Raw genomic sequence first — 18656 nt, forward strand, 5'->3', positions numbered from 1 at the left:
GGATTAGAATTAGCCCTTAAGAAACCATACATTTAAAAATATAAAATATGGCTATCAAATATACCTCTCCCTCTTATTTTCCTTTGGGTACAACCCCAAATACCATTTTCTCCTGGTCACTAGCACTTCAGAATATTGTGCAAACAACCACATTTAGTTTGTGCAGGCAGTCACAGAGTTTGGAAAACACATTTTAGAGCCACATTACACCTCAATTGAAAGAAGCTCTTCTTTAGAAGTTTTGTGGCTTTAGCTGGATGTCTAGAGTTCAGATGGACAGCAGAAATGGTTAAAAGCTACAAATCCTTGAAATCTTTACCCCAGTTCACAAGATGTTATGGAACATGATAGACTTCTGAATAAGAGATTTTTGCTAGCATGCAGTAACTATAATTCAGAGATTTTGCAGCTAAAGTCACGTTTGAATACACTGAGCTGTTTTACCAGGTAAACTTCTCCAGGGAGAAGAGTTTATTTACCATTTGACACCAAGTTGCTTGTCACTGCACAGTACATGAAGAGTGGCACGGCCCCTGTCCTAGGGCAGTGCCATGATGTATGTTTTCAGCCTTGATTCATTCAAGTTTGTCAAATAAACAACATTTTAAGTGATTTTAATAGAAGAAAATCCATTTTTGGGTGTGATGGATCATAGCAGAACTGACTCCCAAAATCCATCTGTAGCTGACAGTCTGATTTGCTCTTCCTTACTATTTGTTCTTACAGTAGAAAGTAATGTAATATTGAAGTTACATCCAAGTGGAAATACTGTTTTTTCTTGGATAAATTACCCATTCGTATATATAAAAAAACAAATCTGAAGGCGTCTTCTGAGTGTATTTTTATAATAAAAAGTCACTCCCTCCAGAAGGACATGGTCAGTGATGATGCACTAACACAATATGTTCTATCAAACTCCATACTGTAGCTGCTGTAGGCATGAATGACCAGCACCCCAATGGCAAGACAGGGGGGGTATTTCTTTTACCTGCTTCTTTGATTTTTAGCCTTTGGGGTTTGCCCTTTTCAGTTGCTTTCTTTGACTATGAGGATGCCTAACTGCTATTAGGTAATCTCAGTCCCATAGTAGCTGACACACCAGAAAACCATCATATATCATGACCATTATAATAGCACACTAAAGTGTAAAGACTTTTTTCTCATAAATGATGCTGTATCTTTTGAAAACAGACTCAATCCCAGAACATACTGAATAACTAAAATATATTTTATTGACTTTTCTACAAAGAAAGACTTTGGAGTCTTGAAAGAAAAGCAAGGAACTGGAAATATTTCTGAAAAATGAACTTTTAGCTCTGCTTTGAAAAGAAGCTAGTAGGTATGACTGCAGAAGTGTGAAAATTTCTACTTGGACAATTTTCTTAATAGAACCTGCAGAAATATGGCAGAAAGAAGTAATTCCAAAAAGTGGAGAAGCATCAATCATATGATGTAGCTTTTCACTAAATTCAACCTATGTGAAGAAGACATAGGTGTTGAGTATTTAATTAACAGATTTTAATTCACGCAAATGTTGCAGGAAACAAAGCAAAGATCAAATCAGTAAAATATTCAGTGGGCAGTGGCATAACTGCTTCATTCATTTCCAATTTTTGACCAGTTCCAAGGGAAAACCTGAACTATCTTTTTCAGAACTTACCCAGTGCAGTTTGGCAGCAATTCATATGGATAATAGCCATAAATCATACCAAAATAAGGGTAGAAAAGACAACATATTAATTCACAAAAAGTGTGGTAATCTACTAAGCATTATGTAATTTCCATGGAAATTGCCTAGATTAGATTACCTCTAGGTTTTATTGAAAAATACAATACTGTATTACCACTGTACTATTATAGGATAGTAAATGAAAAATACTTTTGTGATTGTAGTTCTAATAAAGAGGAGTTAGTAGAGGCAATATAAGTAAAATTTTCAGGGTGCCTCCATTACCATAACACTTATCTGCATCTACCTGCAGATACAGAAATACCTCCATGAAATAATCACTTGTGGCTTACACTTTTCTCCTTTAGTTTGAGGCTGATGTTTCTGTGCTTGGAAACAGCATTTTGTGTGCAGACAACATCTCTTCTCCTTACAAATATCCAAGGAAGGTTACTGGAATAATTTTTAACATTATAGTGGTCTTGCCCACCTGAGTTTGATATTTTGAGGAAATAGAGTTTGAGTTTGATATCTTTAGGAAACTCACTACTGCTTTTCATCATAAATATTTTGCACTGTTTTTTCACATTGCTAGGTAATCCATAGAGCATGAACACTTTCTTATGAACTTCTCTTACAAACATTAGTTGTATCAACAATGTAACTCTACCTGTGCACATACTCTGCTCATGTGCATTCACAGATGAGATCATTTGTTGCTTAGAAATAAATTCCCAGAGATAATTTCAAACCACTCCCTTGGTCCTTTCCTGAATTCTAGATTATTACAGTCTGAAACCACACCTTCAAAATTTCAAGACACTGTCATTTCCTTTGAAAATACAAAAGTTTTCTTAGATGTGAGGTCCCCCAGACAGAGAAATTGTTTTAAATTTACTTCTCTGCACTTGGAAAGATAGGAAATGATCATAATTATAATAATGAATAGGAAGATGAAAGAAAAAATAAAACAAGTCTTCCATTTTAAAGAAATCTAATAAAATTTATAGCATTTAATACTTCCTCATCTTATGCCAACAAATTTCATTCAACATATGGTATTTTCAGTACAATATATATACTTGAATTACTGTGTAAGTCATGAATGATTATATTAATTACTACAAGGTTTATACCATAGTTTTACATCTCTACATATTAAATGTGTGAGGTTCAAGGACTTCATATGATTTAAAACAGTTTTTGAAAGGTTTTGAGTCATTTACATTTGTGATTGATAGCAATGGCCACACAAGTCCCCTTAGTCTACAGTGTCATGCCACACAAATCAGAGCTTTAGCACTGTTAAACATACTGCTTTAAAAAATTAAATTGCTCATAAAACATTGTGTTAAATAATATTTAATGGGAGAGAGAGAAATATACATCCAAAGAGAAAGAGATCTCAGTGTAAATTGAGATCTATTTTTTCTCTTGAAAGTGTAAACCACAGATCAAGTCTTCAGATGCCAGTGTGTGTGTGCAGAGTGGAGGAAGGGATGGGAATGGGTTTTTTCCCCCACAGGTGGCAAAGGACTATACTGCAGGAAATCACTTAAAATAACTCTCCAGTCTGTTCATAAAAATTATAATTTTATAGCCATAATTAGTATCCAGTATTTGTCTTCCACTAAAAACTAAATGATCCACAAATAGAAAATTGAGCTCTTCTCTCTCTAGTTGTTCCTGGCCACCTTAGATACTAAATACTCAGACCCTTTTGATCTTATTCAGCAAATAATATATTACCATTACCCAGAAAGCCTGTGCGTATTTTCACTAAACCATTGCACTGATCTCAATTCCTGTTGAAGGCCTCCTATTCAAATAATCGTGTGAGTAGACAATAAAGTACTGATAATTTTTCAGATATTATTGTTTTCTTCAATCAAGATGTTCAATAATTTTTAAAAAAACAAAACTAAAACTAGACGAACTATCTTTGATGAGAGGAAGCAAAAGATTTATTTACAGAGGGATGTTAGAGAAGGTTTGCACACATAACAAAGGAAAAAATAATGGAAGTACATTCAAATGCAACATCACAGAAGTTATCACAAGAAACATCAAGTGAAAAATTTAGTTTCATATGAGAAAACCTAATTATGTCCTCCCTTCATCCTTTTCCCTGAAGATGTCACAAAATGGGCTGTTATTATTGCTTATCTCCTGCCTGTGTTTTAGAGAACTTTAAAGGCTAAAGCAGTTAAACCTCTAGCTAGATGTGTTTCTCATAAATAACTTAATTCATATCAATGCTCTTACTTGTAAGCACCCCAAGTCAGAAGAACACTTCCATATGTATTTTTATAATTCTTAAGCATTTGTTAACACACATCACAATGTCACTCATTAAGCTGAGGTGCAATGGACCCGCAAGGGTCCCCAGGCCATCCATAGAACCATCCTAGAGTCACACCATATAGTCAGACTTGGATAACACAGCTAAAAACAAAGACCTTGTCAAGTCTAAATGACTGTTTATGCAAATAATGTTCATAAGAGGAATATTGCTCCATGTTCTCAGAAATATGAATAAAATCAAAGTAGATAGACCTTATTCATTCAATCCATGGCTACAAAGCTGTAATAAAACTGATGATCCTATGTCAGACATATCTCTTCACTGTATTTCTGAGGCAGTGGCATCATACAAAGAATTTCTCTCAACATTTCTCATTGACTTTTCTCAGAGCACTTAGATCATCCATCAAAGATATGCTTGTCAGAGCCACAGTGCAACAAATGCCCAGAAACTTATGCTTAAATTTAAGTTATGTTGTCAATCTTACTACTTTCAATATAGTTATACATGTTCTGAGACACATTAATTCAACATTTTAACAGACAAGGGACCCTGGAGAGATGATGATAAACACATTATTTTCTTTAAATTCACTGCAGGGATTTAAATGCAGTATGAAAATTTCCTGAAAATACTCCATAAACCTTTCCTCAGAGCTGGAGATTTAAATCAGATAATAACTCTGGAAAAAAAAATATTCTGGGGAAAATTGAGATATTATTCAAACTGGGGGAGGAATATTGGTATTCTACAGCACACTGTTTGTGGTTACCAGTAACATGATTGGTCAAAGTCTCTTCTAGTGCTCCATGAGCATTTCATTGAGTGCATTGAGCTACAGCCATAGTGTCATTTCCTGGACTACAGACCTAAAAATCTTACTAGAAAATATAAAGTAAAATTTACAGAAAATCTTCTTTGCTTTATTTTTCTTACTCAGCCATTCCATTGATCATAGAGATCTGCTTTTGACTTACTGATATAAAGATTCCATATTTCCAGCAAAATATGTAACTAGAAAAGCAACACTGAACAGTTCACCATCTTTCTTTGTAACAGTCAGAGGCCCTGCAAGGCTTCCCTGGTGGTCACTCGCCTAAGATAAGAAATGCCCAGTCATGATGACTGCACCAAAGAAGCCCCTCTTCCGCATTAGGACCCTTGTTATCTCTGTAAGGTTGTAGGTCATATTCTCCTCAACCCTGGCCATTGGACAATTTCCAACACCCCTGTACCCTATATCAACCCCCATCTCTGCCCAGCTTTGCAGAAGAGCTGTCACTGCCACCTTCACAGGAGCTAAAATTAAAGGGCACCGCTGTGGAACCGCATACAGACTTCTCCTCTCTCTATCCCTATGCATCTGCTGAGGAACTGGCGAGCACAGAGCTGAAATCACTCAGAGCTGAATTTACCGGAGCTGAAATCACTCCAGAGGTGCTTGCTAACTTGCCTGTGGCTGGGAGCTAGCCTGAGAGATGCAGACAGGCTGAGCCAAGCAGCCCAGCACTATAATGGGACACCCACAGCAGCAGCAGCCGGGGGTCAGACAGACCCCCGAGCCTCAGGCCGCATTATTTCTTGTTTCAAATTAATACTACAGCAGATAAACCAGTTAGATACAGATTATACTCTCTTGTCCTTATATTCAAATGAACACATTTATAACACAAACCAGTTATTTACACCATTATCAACCTACTGTAACCTTGAGTCTACCCTTTTTACAAAGTCACTCAGGTACATCAAGTGGGTTTATTTGATTTAATATTCTTAATATAGCATTAATTTATGACTGACTAGAGTCATAACCTCACTTTTTTTAAGCAAGACACAGCATGATCCTTGATGATCTGCATTGCAGAATGCAAGTTTCTTACTGCAGTGCTTGAGAATCTTTAAATGTGAATTGTTTGGATTAATGTGAAAGAGTCCACCAAGATCAAATAGTGAGGGTAAAATGGAAATGTAGACCTTCGGTCTAATGACAAAACAATGACCAAATGAACATACAAATAGTTATTCATCATAAGATTTGATTCTTCCATCAGCCATATCACCTACCAGTCTTACTGTCTACAATAAAGCTGACAGAGAAGAGGAGTAAAATTTTCAAAATTTTTATAAGAAAATCTTCTGAATTATTTATAAGTGTTTATGGTGTTTCAATTTTCTTCAGTTCTTCTAGAGAAGATTGTAACATTGCTTTTAATGTTTGAGCTAAGCTGTATTTTTTCATAAAAAAAAATAAGGAAGATTAAAGTGGTAAGAAGTTTCAAACCTGAAAATTATTTTATTGGGTTTTTTTTTATTATCTTTCTGTCTTAGGTTGCAAATGCAAGATGTGGCCAGGGGTATGTATTCTATTGCTATCTGTTAGAACCAGATGAGGCAGGGTTTTTTTGATCTCTTCCACAACCAATCCTCCCTCCAGGGAGATATCTTCTATTGATGGGTCATTGAACCTCACTGCATGACTGATAAAACTACATCATCCCACTATGAGAAGCTCTGCCCAGAGGGAGGAGCCAAGCATTCCTTCCTGGATATAATCTGAGATTTTGAACACCAGAGCAGCCTTTTCCACTGTATTCCCAGAGGAAGACCAGGCCCTTTTAATCCACCATGGAACCTTCAGAGGAAAACTACACCCTTCTGCAAGATCACTGCTGCAACAGAACCACACCTGACACTCCAGGAGGGCTGCAGCCACCATTTAATGAGACTGCTACCAACACCCTGGCCAACAGGGCGCCAGGTGGTATTCTGACTCTGTCAGTGTTGTTTTGCATTACTGCATTTTAATTTTTATTTTTCCTTTCATTTTTCCTAATAAAGAACTGTTATTCCTACTCTCATATCTTTACCTGGGAGCCCCTTAATTTCAAAATTATAATTTGGAGGGAGGGGGTTTACAACTTTTATTTCAAGAGAGGCACCTGCCCTTCCTTAGCAGACACCTGTCTTTTCAAACCAAGACACTTTTTCTCTCAAAACCCATCCGAACCCTTTTCATGTTCAAGAAGGACATACCCAACTTGGCTTATTTCTTAAAAATGATAGCTTCTCCACCTGCAAGTAGCAACAGATCTGAGAGTGCTATAATACTACTTAGTGTGACAGCACTAAGTGGTATTATAGCAGTAAAATCTTGGGATTAATCTGTCTGACTCTATTCTATTATTTTCATTCTTCAGAAATAAATTGAAAGAGATACTACAAAAAAAAAATAGAAACTTATTTGGTACAAAGCCATTATTAGATATGACCTTGTCTCCTTTTAGGATTCTTAAGGCATATAAGAATTAAATGGATCACATGGATCACAGAAATAAAAAGTTTGGAGAATGGATCAGATGACAAACTTTAACCTCTCAAATTCTCTCCCAGTTGTCAATATAGCATATTGACATTGTACATGTGTGCTATTGCAGTACAAGTTTAAATCTTATATTGTTTTTTAAGAAAAAAATGTTTAGCTTGTGGTCCATGACTCTTCTAAGTGTGAAATAGAAAAATAACCCCATAGATTGTGAAAAATCTGTAGCAATTCCAGGGCACATCCCTATATTGGGAAGGTTTGAGGAATCCCAAGGGTGAAACAAGTGAAACAATGGGTTTCAATCTTCCATGAAAACAAAAGTCCCTTTAGAATAACAGCAGAAATACCCAAAAAAATTTAAAGTAAAAAAGAATAAAAAAATAAAAAAGTGATCAGATAAAATATGCCATACAGCTAAAATTGATTTTCTTTAAAGTCATTAAAGGGATAATTATTTCCTTTTCTACAATATTATTCATTTTCTGAAAATCCTAAATGTCAGAAAAGAGATCCCAAACAACTCCCAAACAAATCTTACCGATGATAAAGAGAATTTCCACTGCAATGTCACTGACAGTTGTGCTTCGAGTTGTAGACAGTTCATCATGGCCAATAAAGGAAACATTGTAAGGTACAGTCACAGCAACATAAAACGTTGCCAGTAAAATAAGCCAGTCCCAGCCAGCTTTAAAAGTGCTAAAATGCAGCAATATGAATTTGGATTTTTTTGCATCTGAAACTTTGTATTCTGGAAATGCTGGTTTATCTACGAAAACATTCTGAAAAAGAGAGAAAGAAAATGAGACAAAATAATAATTTGGTTACACAGATGCATTTCTTGCAACACAGCCTTTAGGTGATTGATGTTTTTGTAAAAAAACCCCCACATAATAACATATGTAGGCAAAAAAAAAAGTTACTTTTTCTTTCTAACCTAGACCTCACATTCATTTATACAGATGTTCATGGAATAAATTTTGTGAAAATTGAGGCAGGAAGAAGACTAATAAATTACAGATTAAATGGAGGAAGAGGGGACTGCATCTGGCAAACATTTTCTTCCTCTGTTGAACTAATTCTCACTGCAAAGCAATATTATTCTACTGGACAGATAGGTGAGATCTTTGTATACACAAAGACATAGTACTGTAAATAGGAACATATAGAAAGAAGTAACTGGTATTGAAGAAAAACATCCTATACACAGAGTTGTGAGAAGGTTCTTTCAGACTATCTCTAGCCTGGTCCTATGGACTGAACAGCTCCAGTACTTGGAACACCTCTCCTGGTTTATTTTATCTGCAGGAATCCAGTTCACATGAATGAAAGCAGAATTAGTAGGAATAACTTTTTGTTTTTCTTTAAAATTGCACTCCTGATCTAAGTCAAAATACTTATCTACCATGATATGGCTCCAGACCTTTCTCACTAGACTAGCTTTGTCTTGAGTCTGTGTCTTACCACTGTTTTATGTAACCAAGATTTCAGTGTCAAGCTGTAGAAATTCTTAGTTTTCACCTATCATAGCTTTAAGAAAAAACACCTACCCTCCCCCAAAAGCAGCATGTGGGATGTGACCCATCTAGCATTATTTACTAACAAAACTCTTGCTCACTGTTAATGTTCTGGTTGATGCTGTTCCAGTAACAAAGAGCCTCCCAAAACAATATAGTGCATTCAGCAAGCTAAGAGCACTTCTGATCTTGGAGTTATTCACTATGAAATTAAAAAGACAAAACCTGCATAACCATAGACTTAACTACATTTGCCTTGTCTGTCACAGCCTTTCTCTTTGTGCTTCCTTTGAAATACTGATGTCATTGCCTTCTCTATTCTTGGTTCTTATTCATGAATTTAAGCAGCTGAATTCTCACTGTTCTTAGAGTCAGCCCATTTTTTAATCATGGAAAAAAAAGTATTCCTCATGTTAATTCCAATCCAAAGCTCCAAAAGTCCATGTATTAAGCTAGTAAATTAGTCTCAGTATATTACTTTACCCTGTTAAACCAGTATAACCCTTTTAACATGGTAAAATAACATCTGCACTAGCATTTTGAGAGTACAGGTAAGGCATCAAACACTATTTAAGAGTCATGTTCCTAAAAAATATTTTCATATTACTATGCAATGAAAATATCCCTGGAAGACCCATATTTTTTAGGGTTTTTTAAATTATTATGCATCTTCAACATGAAATACTTGTAACTTAAAAAAAAAATTTTTTTCAACATTTAATCTTTTTTTAAGCATTTAAATTCAATGGAAGTGGTTGAATGCCCTATGACATATATGCCAGGTGTGTATTTTCATGCCCTCAATATATAGCAAGTCTTTTCCTCTTTTAATTTGTACTGCACAAAGTAGGAGAGTTATTTTTTCTCATTAACATTTCTTTAGAAGTCATTCTGTGCTATATTGTTGGTTTGTCTATGGTTTGATTTAGTGTTAGCAACATTCACAGCATGTTTTGTGAAGTTACTCATTATTTATAGTTACTGGGGGAATACAGAATTAATTTGAAGACAGAAACATTACTACTTCAATTACGAAATTAAAAGATTAATATCACAGCATAAAGTTGGAGAAATTTACATGCAAACTTGCCTAAATGAAGTGTGACCTATGGAGCATAACAGCATTAAGAGTTTCAGCTAGAGGAAAACCTTGAGTCTCTTTTTTTTTTTTTTTTTTTTTTTTGCAAATAGTAATAATTGAGATAAAATAATTGTGATGACGACAAGGTAAATTGGAACTAAAATTCCGAGAAATTTTATAATGTGGCTTTCATGGCATTAATTGTTTGTTTACAGTATGATTAAATGCACTATCTTGCTCTATGGTAACAAACCCCACAGCAGGCAGAAATATGCTTCAGTGAGAAGCATTCTAATCCTTGTTGCTGTAAAATTGTGATCAGGATACATCTCGAGTACTCCCTGACCTTTTATAGCACTTTCAATTTTTTTTTAAAGTTAGTGCAAAGGTTGTTTTTTTTTTTTTTTTCTGGGGTGGGTATAGGGGAAGAAAAGAATTTCACCTACATTATTAATTTTTAATTTGTTCTTCTCTCTTCTTTGTAGATGTCCAGAGATATGATAAAGGACAGCTCTACTCCGTCTGCGTGCTGACTCAAAGTGCGATCCTGCTCTTCCTCTTCCTTTCCATTTTTCTGCAGAACAGAAGTGAGACTGCTTTAAAGATCAGGAAATAACACTTTAAGCTTTGGGACCTGAACTACTGACATTTCAGACATTGGTAGAAATGTAAATATTATGCACACTTTTTCTTTTGCTTAATCTTTTGCAGCAAAGAAACAAAACTCTCCTCTCCTGAAGGGCAAATAAAAACCACTGTAAAGTTTTAATTGCCAAATACCTTCACACAACTCAGAAGCAAGTAATTGCAACATTTGATTTCACAGATAAGATAAATGTACTCTCTACTGTTTCAGACCAGAGGGAAGAATGTCTAGAAGTAATCACTGAAAATATCCTTGAGGTGATCCTGCTCTCTCTCTCACTTCACAGAAAGAAACACAGAAAGAAAAAAAAAAAAAATTCCTTGTAGTTTTTAAAAACAGAGAATCTGACTTGTATGAGGCTTCCATCATGTCAGAATATGCTAATTTGTAACCTTGTTCATTAGTAATAACCAATTCTTGCATTAATGTGTTTGGATTCTTTTTTCCCACCACATGGCCACTGGCAAGACCGCGTGACATATTCCTTGGTGACATGAAACCCATTAAGAGTAAAGACTGAACATTATTTTGGAAAGGTTTGTGCTTTTTACCTCCATTCAGATGTCTGTAATTGTCACTCATGGGGACAAATTTTGTTCTTGCTTATAAAGCAGTAAATTCAAAGTAATTCCAGTCACTCTGGTGGAATTACAGTGAATTGATGCCAGAGTAAATGAAAGCAGACTTTTTGTGATGTGTCAGGATTAAGAAAAAAGAAATTATGGGACTAAAGGAAGAAGCCGTCTGTCAAAGAGGTTTAATTAAAGTCAATTGAATGCATACAAATTGAGGGGAAAAAAAATTAACAAAACACAAAACTAATTAGCAGAGCCAGAATTTGGAAGCAAGGAAAATAGCTACATTTTGAAACCTGCCTAGAAAAGCAAGAAAGATTTGTATTATACGAGACTGATGTATTTTTGGCTCAACAGCACAGAACCATACATAACAAAATGTGTAGGAGGAAAAGTTTTCCAAACTTTTCAGTAAAGAAGTTTTCATGTAATTCATGCAAAAGCACTCTCTAGTTGAAGATTTTTTTTAACTTGTCAGCAAAGAGAAGGGGGAAAAAGTAAAAAAAACAAGGAAAAATCCTTGTACTGCAAAGCCAAATAGCTACTCAAAAGTTGAAGGGGGCAGATGGAGAAGCCTCATACTTTCCCATCTCTCACCCATATTGGTATCAGCCATAATGAAGAGAGATAGAACAAAAAGCATGATTTCAGAAAAGATCCAACTGAATGTTTTTTAAAAAAATAACTCTCTCAATCATCAAATTATTTAAAATCAAAATAAATTTTTAGTCTTCTTAAATTCTGGGTAAGAACAAAATGCCTATCTCTTTCTCTGAGGAAAAATGAATTTGTCAATTGAATTGGGTCTCCACTGTAGAATTGCTCAGGTATAGTAGCCTGTTTTTGTCATATGTGTGAAATTATCTTTAAAAGCATTTACAGGCCTCTCTTTTTTCCCTTTCTCAACCTAAATTGCCATGTTGTACAAGGCAAATTGTTCACTCTACTGCATCCAAAATAAGTCAATAAAAGAGGCTTCAGATCTGCTAGGAGGCATACTGGGAAAAGACTTTTATTGAGCTTCTGGCCAGCAATGCTTTTGAGATGCTTTAGCTAAAGGCTTCATCCTCATGCTATAAATATCTAAAACCTGTCCTTGTCCTTAGCCTATAGAGCCTGAGGTGGTCCATCCTGGTAGGCAGATAAAACAGCCTTGGTGGTGTGATCTCTTGTGAGACCCACACAGAGCTGTGTTCAGAAGGCAGGCCTGGTACCTTCAGGTGGAATTTCCTTGAATTCTTTCAGCATCCCCAGCAATACAAGGCCTTCCAGTGTAGAAGTGGATCTCCCTACCTCTGGTCAACCCTGGAAGTCTTCTCTTTATCTTGGCTAGATCACCCATGCCATTTAAGATATATTCTTTAAATGTATCCTTTCAGTAGCTATTTGCAGAACATGAAGCTTTCAAGTTATGCATACATGATTGCCTGGTACAATGGTGTTTCCTGCCTTCAGGTTTTTTCTTTATAACTCCTAGCCTCACATGTGCCTTTCTCTCATAGGCTGAGCGCTGAGCTGAAAGCTGTCCACAATTCCATCTCTTTTCTGAATGCCCTGAGACTACGGAAACAATCAATGTACACATACTCAGTTACTGTTTCCTTTTCCCCCCCATATATTTACTGACACAGAGTTTCACTTTCTATCCACTCTTTAAATGAGGACAGGTTCCTTGTAAGTTTTTAAATTTTATGTGCCAGCAGCTTGATAATTTTTGGCTTTACACAGATTCCATCTCTCCTACCTAGGTTCAGAGTTTCAGTCACTAAGGTGTTGTACTCACTAACCTGCAGTCTGTGGGACTTGATATGGCACTTAGAATCACACCAGTTGCATAGTTTCACAGCAAGTGACTTCCATCACATGCTGATTACACTATTTGCAAAGGATTAATGCTACCTCTGTGTTAATATTTGGAGTCAAATCCTAGAGACTGAAAAGCATGCATCAATAAGAAAAGCATTACATTAATTATGAAGTAGTAGTTTTCTTATTTACCAGAAATGGCAAAAAAGTTTTTATGATTGTTATTAGAAGTGAAAAAAAAGTTAATTTATTGTAAAGATAGGATGCCTTCAGAGCATGTCAGTAGTTTATAAATAAGTAAATGACATTTGTGAATTCTCCTGCTTTCTGGTCTCCCTATGCCTTTAGGAAAGGAATCAATCCTGAGCTTTAGCAAACTACATTGCTCAGGTGTGCATCTACATGTGTGTGATCATTTTCTGTAACTTTCCTCTTTCTTGTCATACTCAGTTCACAGCTCACTATTCTGGAAGAGACAGCTCATTTTTTATAAACTCCCATCTGTTTCTCTCAGTTCTTCAAAAATTTAGGTACCTGACAGACTCAATTTTTTTTTCCCATGGCTGATCTTAGAAAAAAAGATCCATGAATAAAATCAATCATAAACAAAAAGTCACCTTAATACAACTGGCTTATTTTTGCCTTATGCTTAAAATCAAAAGGATTTCTTATCTACCCAAATACAGTGAGAAATCTTGTTCTAGAAAAATCCCAGATTTTGGGGTCTATTTCCTGGTGCTTCTACACACGCCTCCCTGTGTAATGGTAAACCCCTCCCCAAGATAGCTCTTAAAAAGGATGCTTGCAATTTAGCCTTATCTCCCTTTTATCAGAGAAGTGATAATATTTTTTTCAACTCTGACTGATGTCCTGGTTGTTCTTCTTTCAAATGAAGATAGTTATAGTACCACAGCCATCAGACATAAAAATTACAAAATATTTTCTAAGAAAAGAAAATACATAACACTTTGCTAAGCTTAACATTAGCTTCCTAACAGCTTAAGACTTCTTGTGAGGGAAGGTTGCAGTAAAAGAAAGCACAGCCAGACAAAAATGTCTTTGTAATGCTTGTCTTTTCTTGTGTTTTATAAGAACATGAGGCTTCAATCATCCATTTAAGGTTAATAGAAAGGGGAGGCATAACTCTTTTCTTGTCCCTTTGGAAAAACACAAAAGATCCACTTCTTAGTTATAAATCAGAAATATAAACCCTGACAACTTTTGACAAGCTTTCATAGGTATATGCTGCTCTAGCAATGCAGAAGAACTGGAAAATCAGCTTTACTGACTAAATTGAGACCAAATGCTTGTCTGCTCTCCTTCTAAGCAGTTCATTGAATCCTAGAATCATTTAGGTTAGAAAGACCCTCAGGAGCACCAATTTGCAATCACTAATTTGTGAGCTCCACCACTAAACCATGTCCTCAAGTGCCACTCTGATGCATCTTTCAAATATTTTCAGATGTGGTTACTCAACTGCTTCCTAGGCAGCCTGTTCCAAGCTTGATAGCACTTTTGGTGAAGAATTATTTCCTAACATAAGAATAGTCAGAGCATAGCATTAGAGAGAGTCCAGAATTTTTTATGATTTATAATGTTCTCATTCTCCAGGTAAAGTCTGACACATTTATAGAATCACAGAATCATGGAATGGTTTGGTTGGAAAAGACCTTTAAGATCATCTAGTTCCAACTTTCCTGCTATGGGCAGGGACACCTTCTACTAGACCTGGTTGCTCAAAGCCCCATCAAACCTGGCCTTGGACACTTCCAGGGATGGAACATTCACCACTTCTCTGTTCCAGTTCTCAGCTGTTCCAGTGCCTCCCCACCTACTTAGTGAAGACTGAGTAACCGTGATATGACCCAGAAGCACTATGCTCACTCCATAGCAGACAACCCTTGGCATGAGAGTGACCAGGAAATGCATTTTTTTCCAAATACCAGAATGAACTAACCTACTCTGGTCAGAAAGTTTGCACTTTATTTACAAAAAAAGTCTCAGCCTTGGTAGTTTTTCCCTATTCTTCATAGCATTCATTTGTATCCTTTCAAAAGAACTCCTTTAACTTTTCTCATTTATGCATTAATTAAAACCACTGCCTATAGTTCTCTCTGGTGTGATACATACCCAACATACTCTTGTATGGATACATCTCCCAGTCTGATCATGGATCATTACCCATGATTTTGTACTGAAAATTTTCAATACAAGTGTGCATGGACACAAAACAGAAAATTAAGACCTATCATTTCATTCATATGACACAGGAAAATCCAAGAGATTTGCCTGTGTTTACTTAAAACATAGAGAATGAATAAAAGCAACCTGCACCTCTCAAATTTAACCCAGAATACAATATACTGGCAATATGTGAATGAAATAGAGAGGGATGATGTAAAGTTTAGTTTTGGGAGTTTAGTTATGGAAACACATGCATAAAGCTTAGTTTGGGAGTTTAGTTATGGAAACACATGCATAACTGAGTAACTTTATTCAGAGATGTCAGCTCTACCAATAACCAGTGTGACAGAGTTATCCTAAAGGCTGTGAGGCTGCAGACCTGGATCTCTAAGCAGTATTTCTGCAGTACAGTAGCCAAGGAAAGGGATGCCACTAAGTGACAGGACCGTGACTCTTCACTGCTTTTTTTATATTTTCACAAGAATTTTAGCTCCATGCTCAAAATTATATTCCAGCCCCAACTACTTGATTGCCACCACTGTCCTGTTTGCTTGGCAGGTGGGATTGTTAGGCTTAGAGCAAGACTTATTCAGGCACATTGACTATCCCCTTCAAAGAGTGCAAATATGACCATCTGAAGTAATGAGGTTCAATAACCCTGACTGGGTAAAAGTAGGAAAGGCAGTATAGATATAGATCTCTTTAAATATTTTGCACTGAGTCCTGAGGAAAAACAGCAAGTTCCAGATTTACATGGACTCTATAGTGGGTGTTCTCTGTGAAAATTCTAAATTTTATGTTTATTTAACAGCGTGGTGTACAGTTTTATAAATATATTCCATAAAATAATGAGATTACTCCATTTTAGCTATTTTGAAAGCTAAGCCAGGAGAGAGTATGAGGAATACAAAGATAAAATTTTTGTTTTATTAGCATTTTACTCAAAGGACTAGGTAAGTTGGCATAGTAGATAAGAACTTTTCATTTATTGCATTGCTTACAAAATTAAAGTCAATTATGAGAGGAAACAGCAAGTAATGCCAACTCCCACCTAAGAAAATTTATCATAGAAATAACATCATTTTGAGTGTGTAAACTAGATTTCCTTTCGAACAATAACACCAACAACAGAGTAAAACAGGACAAATGGATTCCATTGCTAAAAGGTATCCAGATATAGACAGACTTGAAATCCATGATGCTGCTCCCTGTACACGCTAGAAGGAGCACTGTGAAAATGCATAGTAACCAGGTTAATGCTGTGATTTTTAATGCTGGTTGGACCCTTCCCTGCTCAAGACACAGTGGTATATTATCATACCTGTGTGGTCTCTCCTGCTGCTCTATTCTGAAATCAGGCAGGGAAATAAACCTTCCCATTACTTTTCCTGTGTATATCTTTATGCTGTCACAACCACACAGCCCAGTCACACAGAGAGATGTTTTTACATGGAGTATCTTACAAATACTGAATTGTTTCTTTTTGAACCTAGATTCAGTGAATGATTTGTTAAAGAATTTGTCCATTGTTTGTTTGTCTTACAACTCCATTTATAAAAGGCTTCCTATAAGAAGTGCAATAAAGGATTTTTTGTCCTTTTAATATGTCTTGAGAAACCCTCATCAATTGCATCATAAAGTAAGGAATAGCCCAACAGAAAGTGTGATCTTCAAATAGGCCCCCATGAAAACCCATGAGCAATAAAATTTATAAAATGTTGTCTACAGGAAACACAATGGTTTTGAAACATATCCACTATCATTGACACAAAAGACATTTCATAGGCAGCCCTCAAGAAAAGCAGACCAGCAAGGAAATTCTTAAGGAGACAAGTAGGGTAAAGCAACTCTGAATGAACACAAAAAACCCCACTAAAACCAGATTATATGGAAAGTTGGTATAATTTTTTCTAGGCTTTAAAAAAATCTAGAAAAAAATTCAGTTATTATTCAGGGGACAGCACATCAGCAGTTGCCAATAAATAGAAAACTGATAAAAGTCTTCTAATGACAGAATAAAAGCACTACCATGGGCAATAGGTTGTAGGAGTTCTGTTGGTTGTATGACACATTCTCACTGTCAACAGCAGCCAACAATTCACAAAATTCTTCACTGTATGGTGGATCCAGGCTAGCCTCTAGCTGCTTCTTTAATTCTGTTAACTGATTAATTGATTCAATAAGAAGATGTACCTAACACACATACCAGCTATACACTGTAAGCATTATTACAGAACATTATTTAAAGGGGCAAATTTTACACAGAATCAATGGTATGATTATCATAATTTTAGTATTTCGCCTTCAGAGAAAATTCAGCTTTGAACAGAAAAAGAAAAGAAGGAATATTATACATAACTATTAATGTTTTATGAATTAGAAAGACCTTTAAACAGCTTATGAGATAAAAATCCTTAACCACATTTTGGTCTGCCGATTCTTCCACTATGAATAAAAAAAAGGTGTGAGGAAAGAGACACACAAAGTCAAAAGAAAGGTTCTTTCTCCTCTTCCATTTTGCTGGTTGATGGGTGTATACCCCTAAATAAATAAATAAATTTTCATTTTTAGATACCTGTATTTGGGTCTATCTCATAAAACTCATACAAAGAATTGGGAAAAAATTTACAAAAGACAAAGTTTTCTTCAACTGCATCCAATAGGCTTCAACTGCTACTAATAGTTTCACCAGAAGAACACTGAAAGTGAATTAAACTATTTTCTCATTTATCAACAGTACTGCCAAAAGTTACATAATTTTTGTAATGAAGTAAAATATTCCAACTCAAAAATAGCTATTTTATAATTGTGTGAAAGTAGTTTATTTACCAGCTTTCTACTGTTACTACTCTAGAATTTTCTCACAAATTGGAAGATTGTAATTTTTATTATGTCATCAAATTTGAGACATGTCTATTGATTCAACTAAGGTGAGTGGTCATATATTATTCTTACAGAATAAATTGTAGTGTTGAATTTACAGCTGGGTCATCGCTCACTTCCAGCTGTTTTTAAAGTGACTGTTTTTTCCTGGAACATTTTGCATTTCCTCCAAATTCCCACAAAGCTCATGGGACAATGATATGCTTATATATCATTATGAATAAAAACTTAACTGTAATAATGAAGAGAATATTTGAAGTATTTTTCAAGAACCCCTAGAACTGAAATAATGCCAACTATTTAAGTCACCAAGAAATTTTTCATTCTCTTCAGCAAGTGTTACTATCTCTTCCCCTGCAAGTGTGTAGTATTTTAGCACATACTCTCATGGAACCTGAGGGTTTTCTTCTTTCCTTTAGTTCCATAAAATTCAAGAATGTATTTTACCTATTGATATTTTCCCCTTTTTTATATTCAGAAAAAGATTATAATAATTTCAAAGTCATTAATTGCAAAAATAATTTTAAAAAATTACACAGGTGATGATGTTAAAGTACACTTTGCTCACTTAAGCAGAAATAGTAATATAGGTACCCGAAAAATTCCTATCTTGTAATGGCAGCATGTCTTTTGAGAATGAAGACGTGTTCCTAATAGATTTATTTACAATA

The 18656-nt window shown here is 35.4% G+C and overlaps 1 protein-coding gene across 1 annotated transcript in view; it reads right to left on the reverse strand.

Annotated features, from left to right (window-relative positions):
* Positions 1-18656, reverse strand: part of KCNH8 (potassium voltage-gated channel subfamily H member 8) — a 175748-nt gene that overhangs the window by 79625 nt on the left and 77467 nt on the right. The window contains exons 4-5 of the mRNA XM_021538123.3: positions 10338-10465; positions 7835-8075 (exon numbers count right to left, since the gene is read on the reverse strand). Of these exons, the coding sequence (XP_021393798.1) occupies positions 7835-8075; positions 10338-10465 (369 nt within the window). The remainder of the gene's footprint in view (positions 1-7834; positions 8076-10337; positions 10466-18656) is intronic.

The sequence above is a fragment of the Lonchura striata genome, chromosome 1, assembly GCF_046129695.1.
Source record: "Lonchura striata isolate bLonStr1 chromosome 1, bLonStr1.mat, whole genome shotgun sequence".
NCBI lineage: Eukaryota > Metazoa > Chordata > Aves > Passeriformes > Estrildidae > Lonchura > Lonchura striata.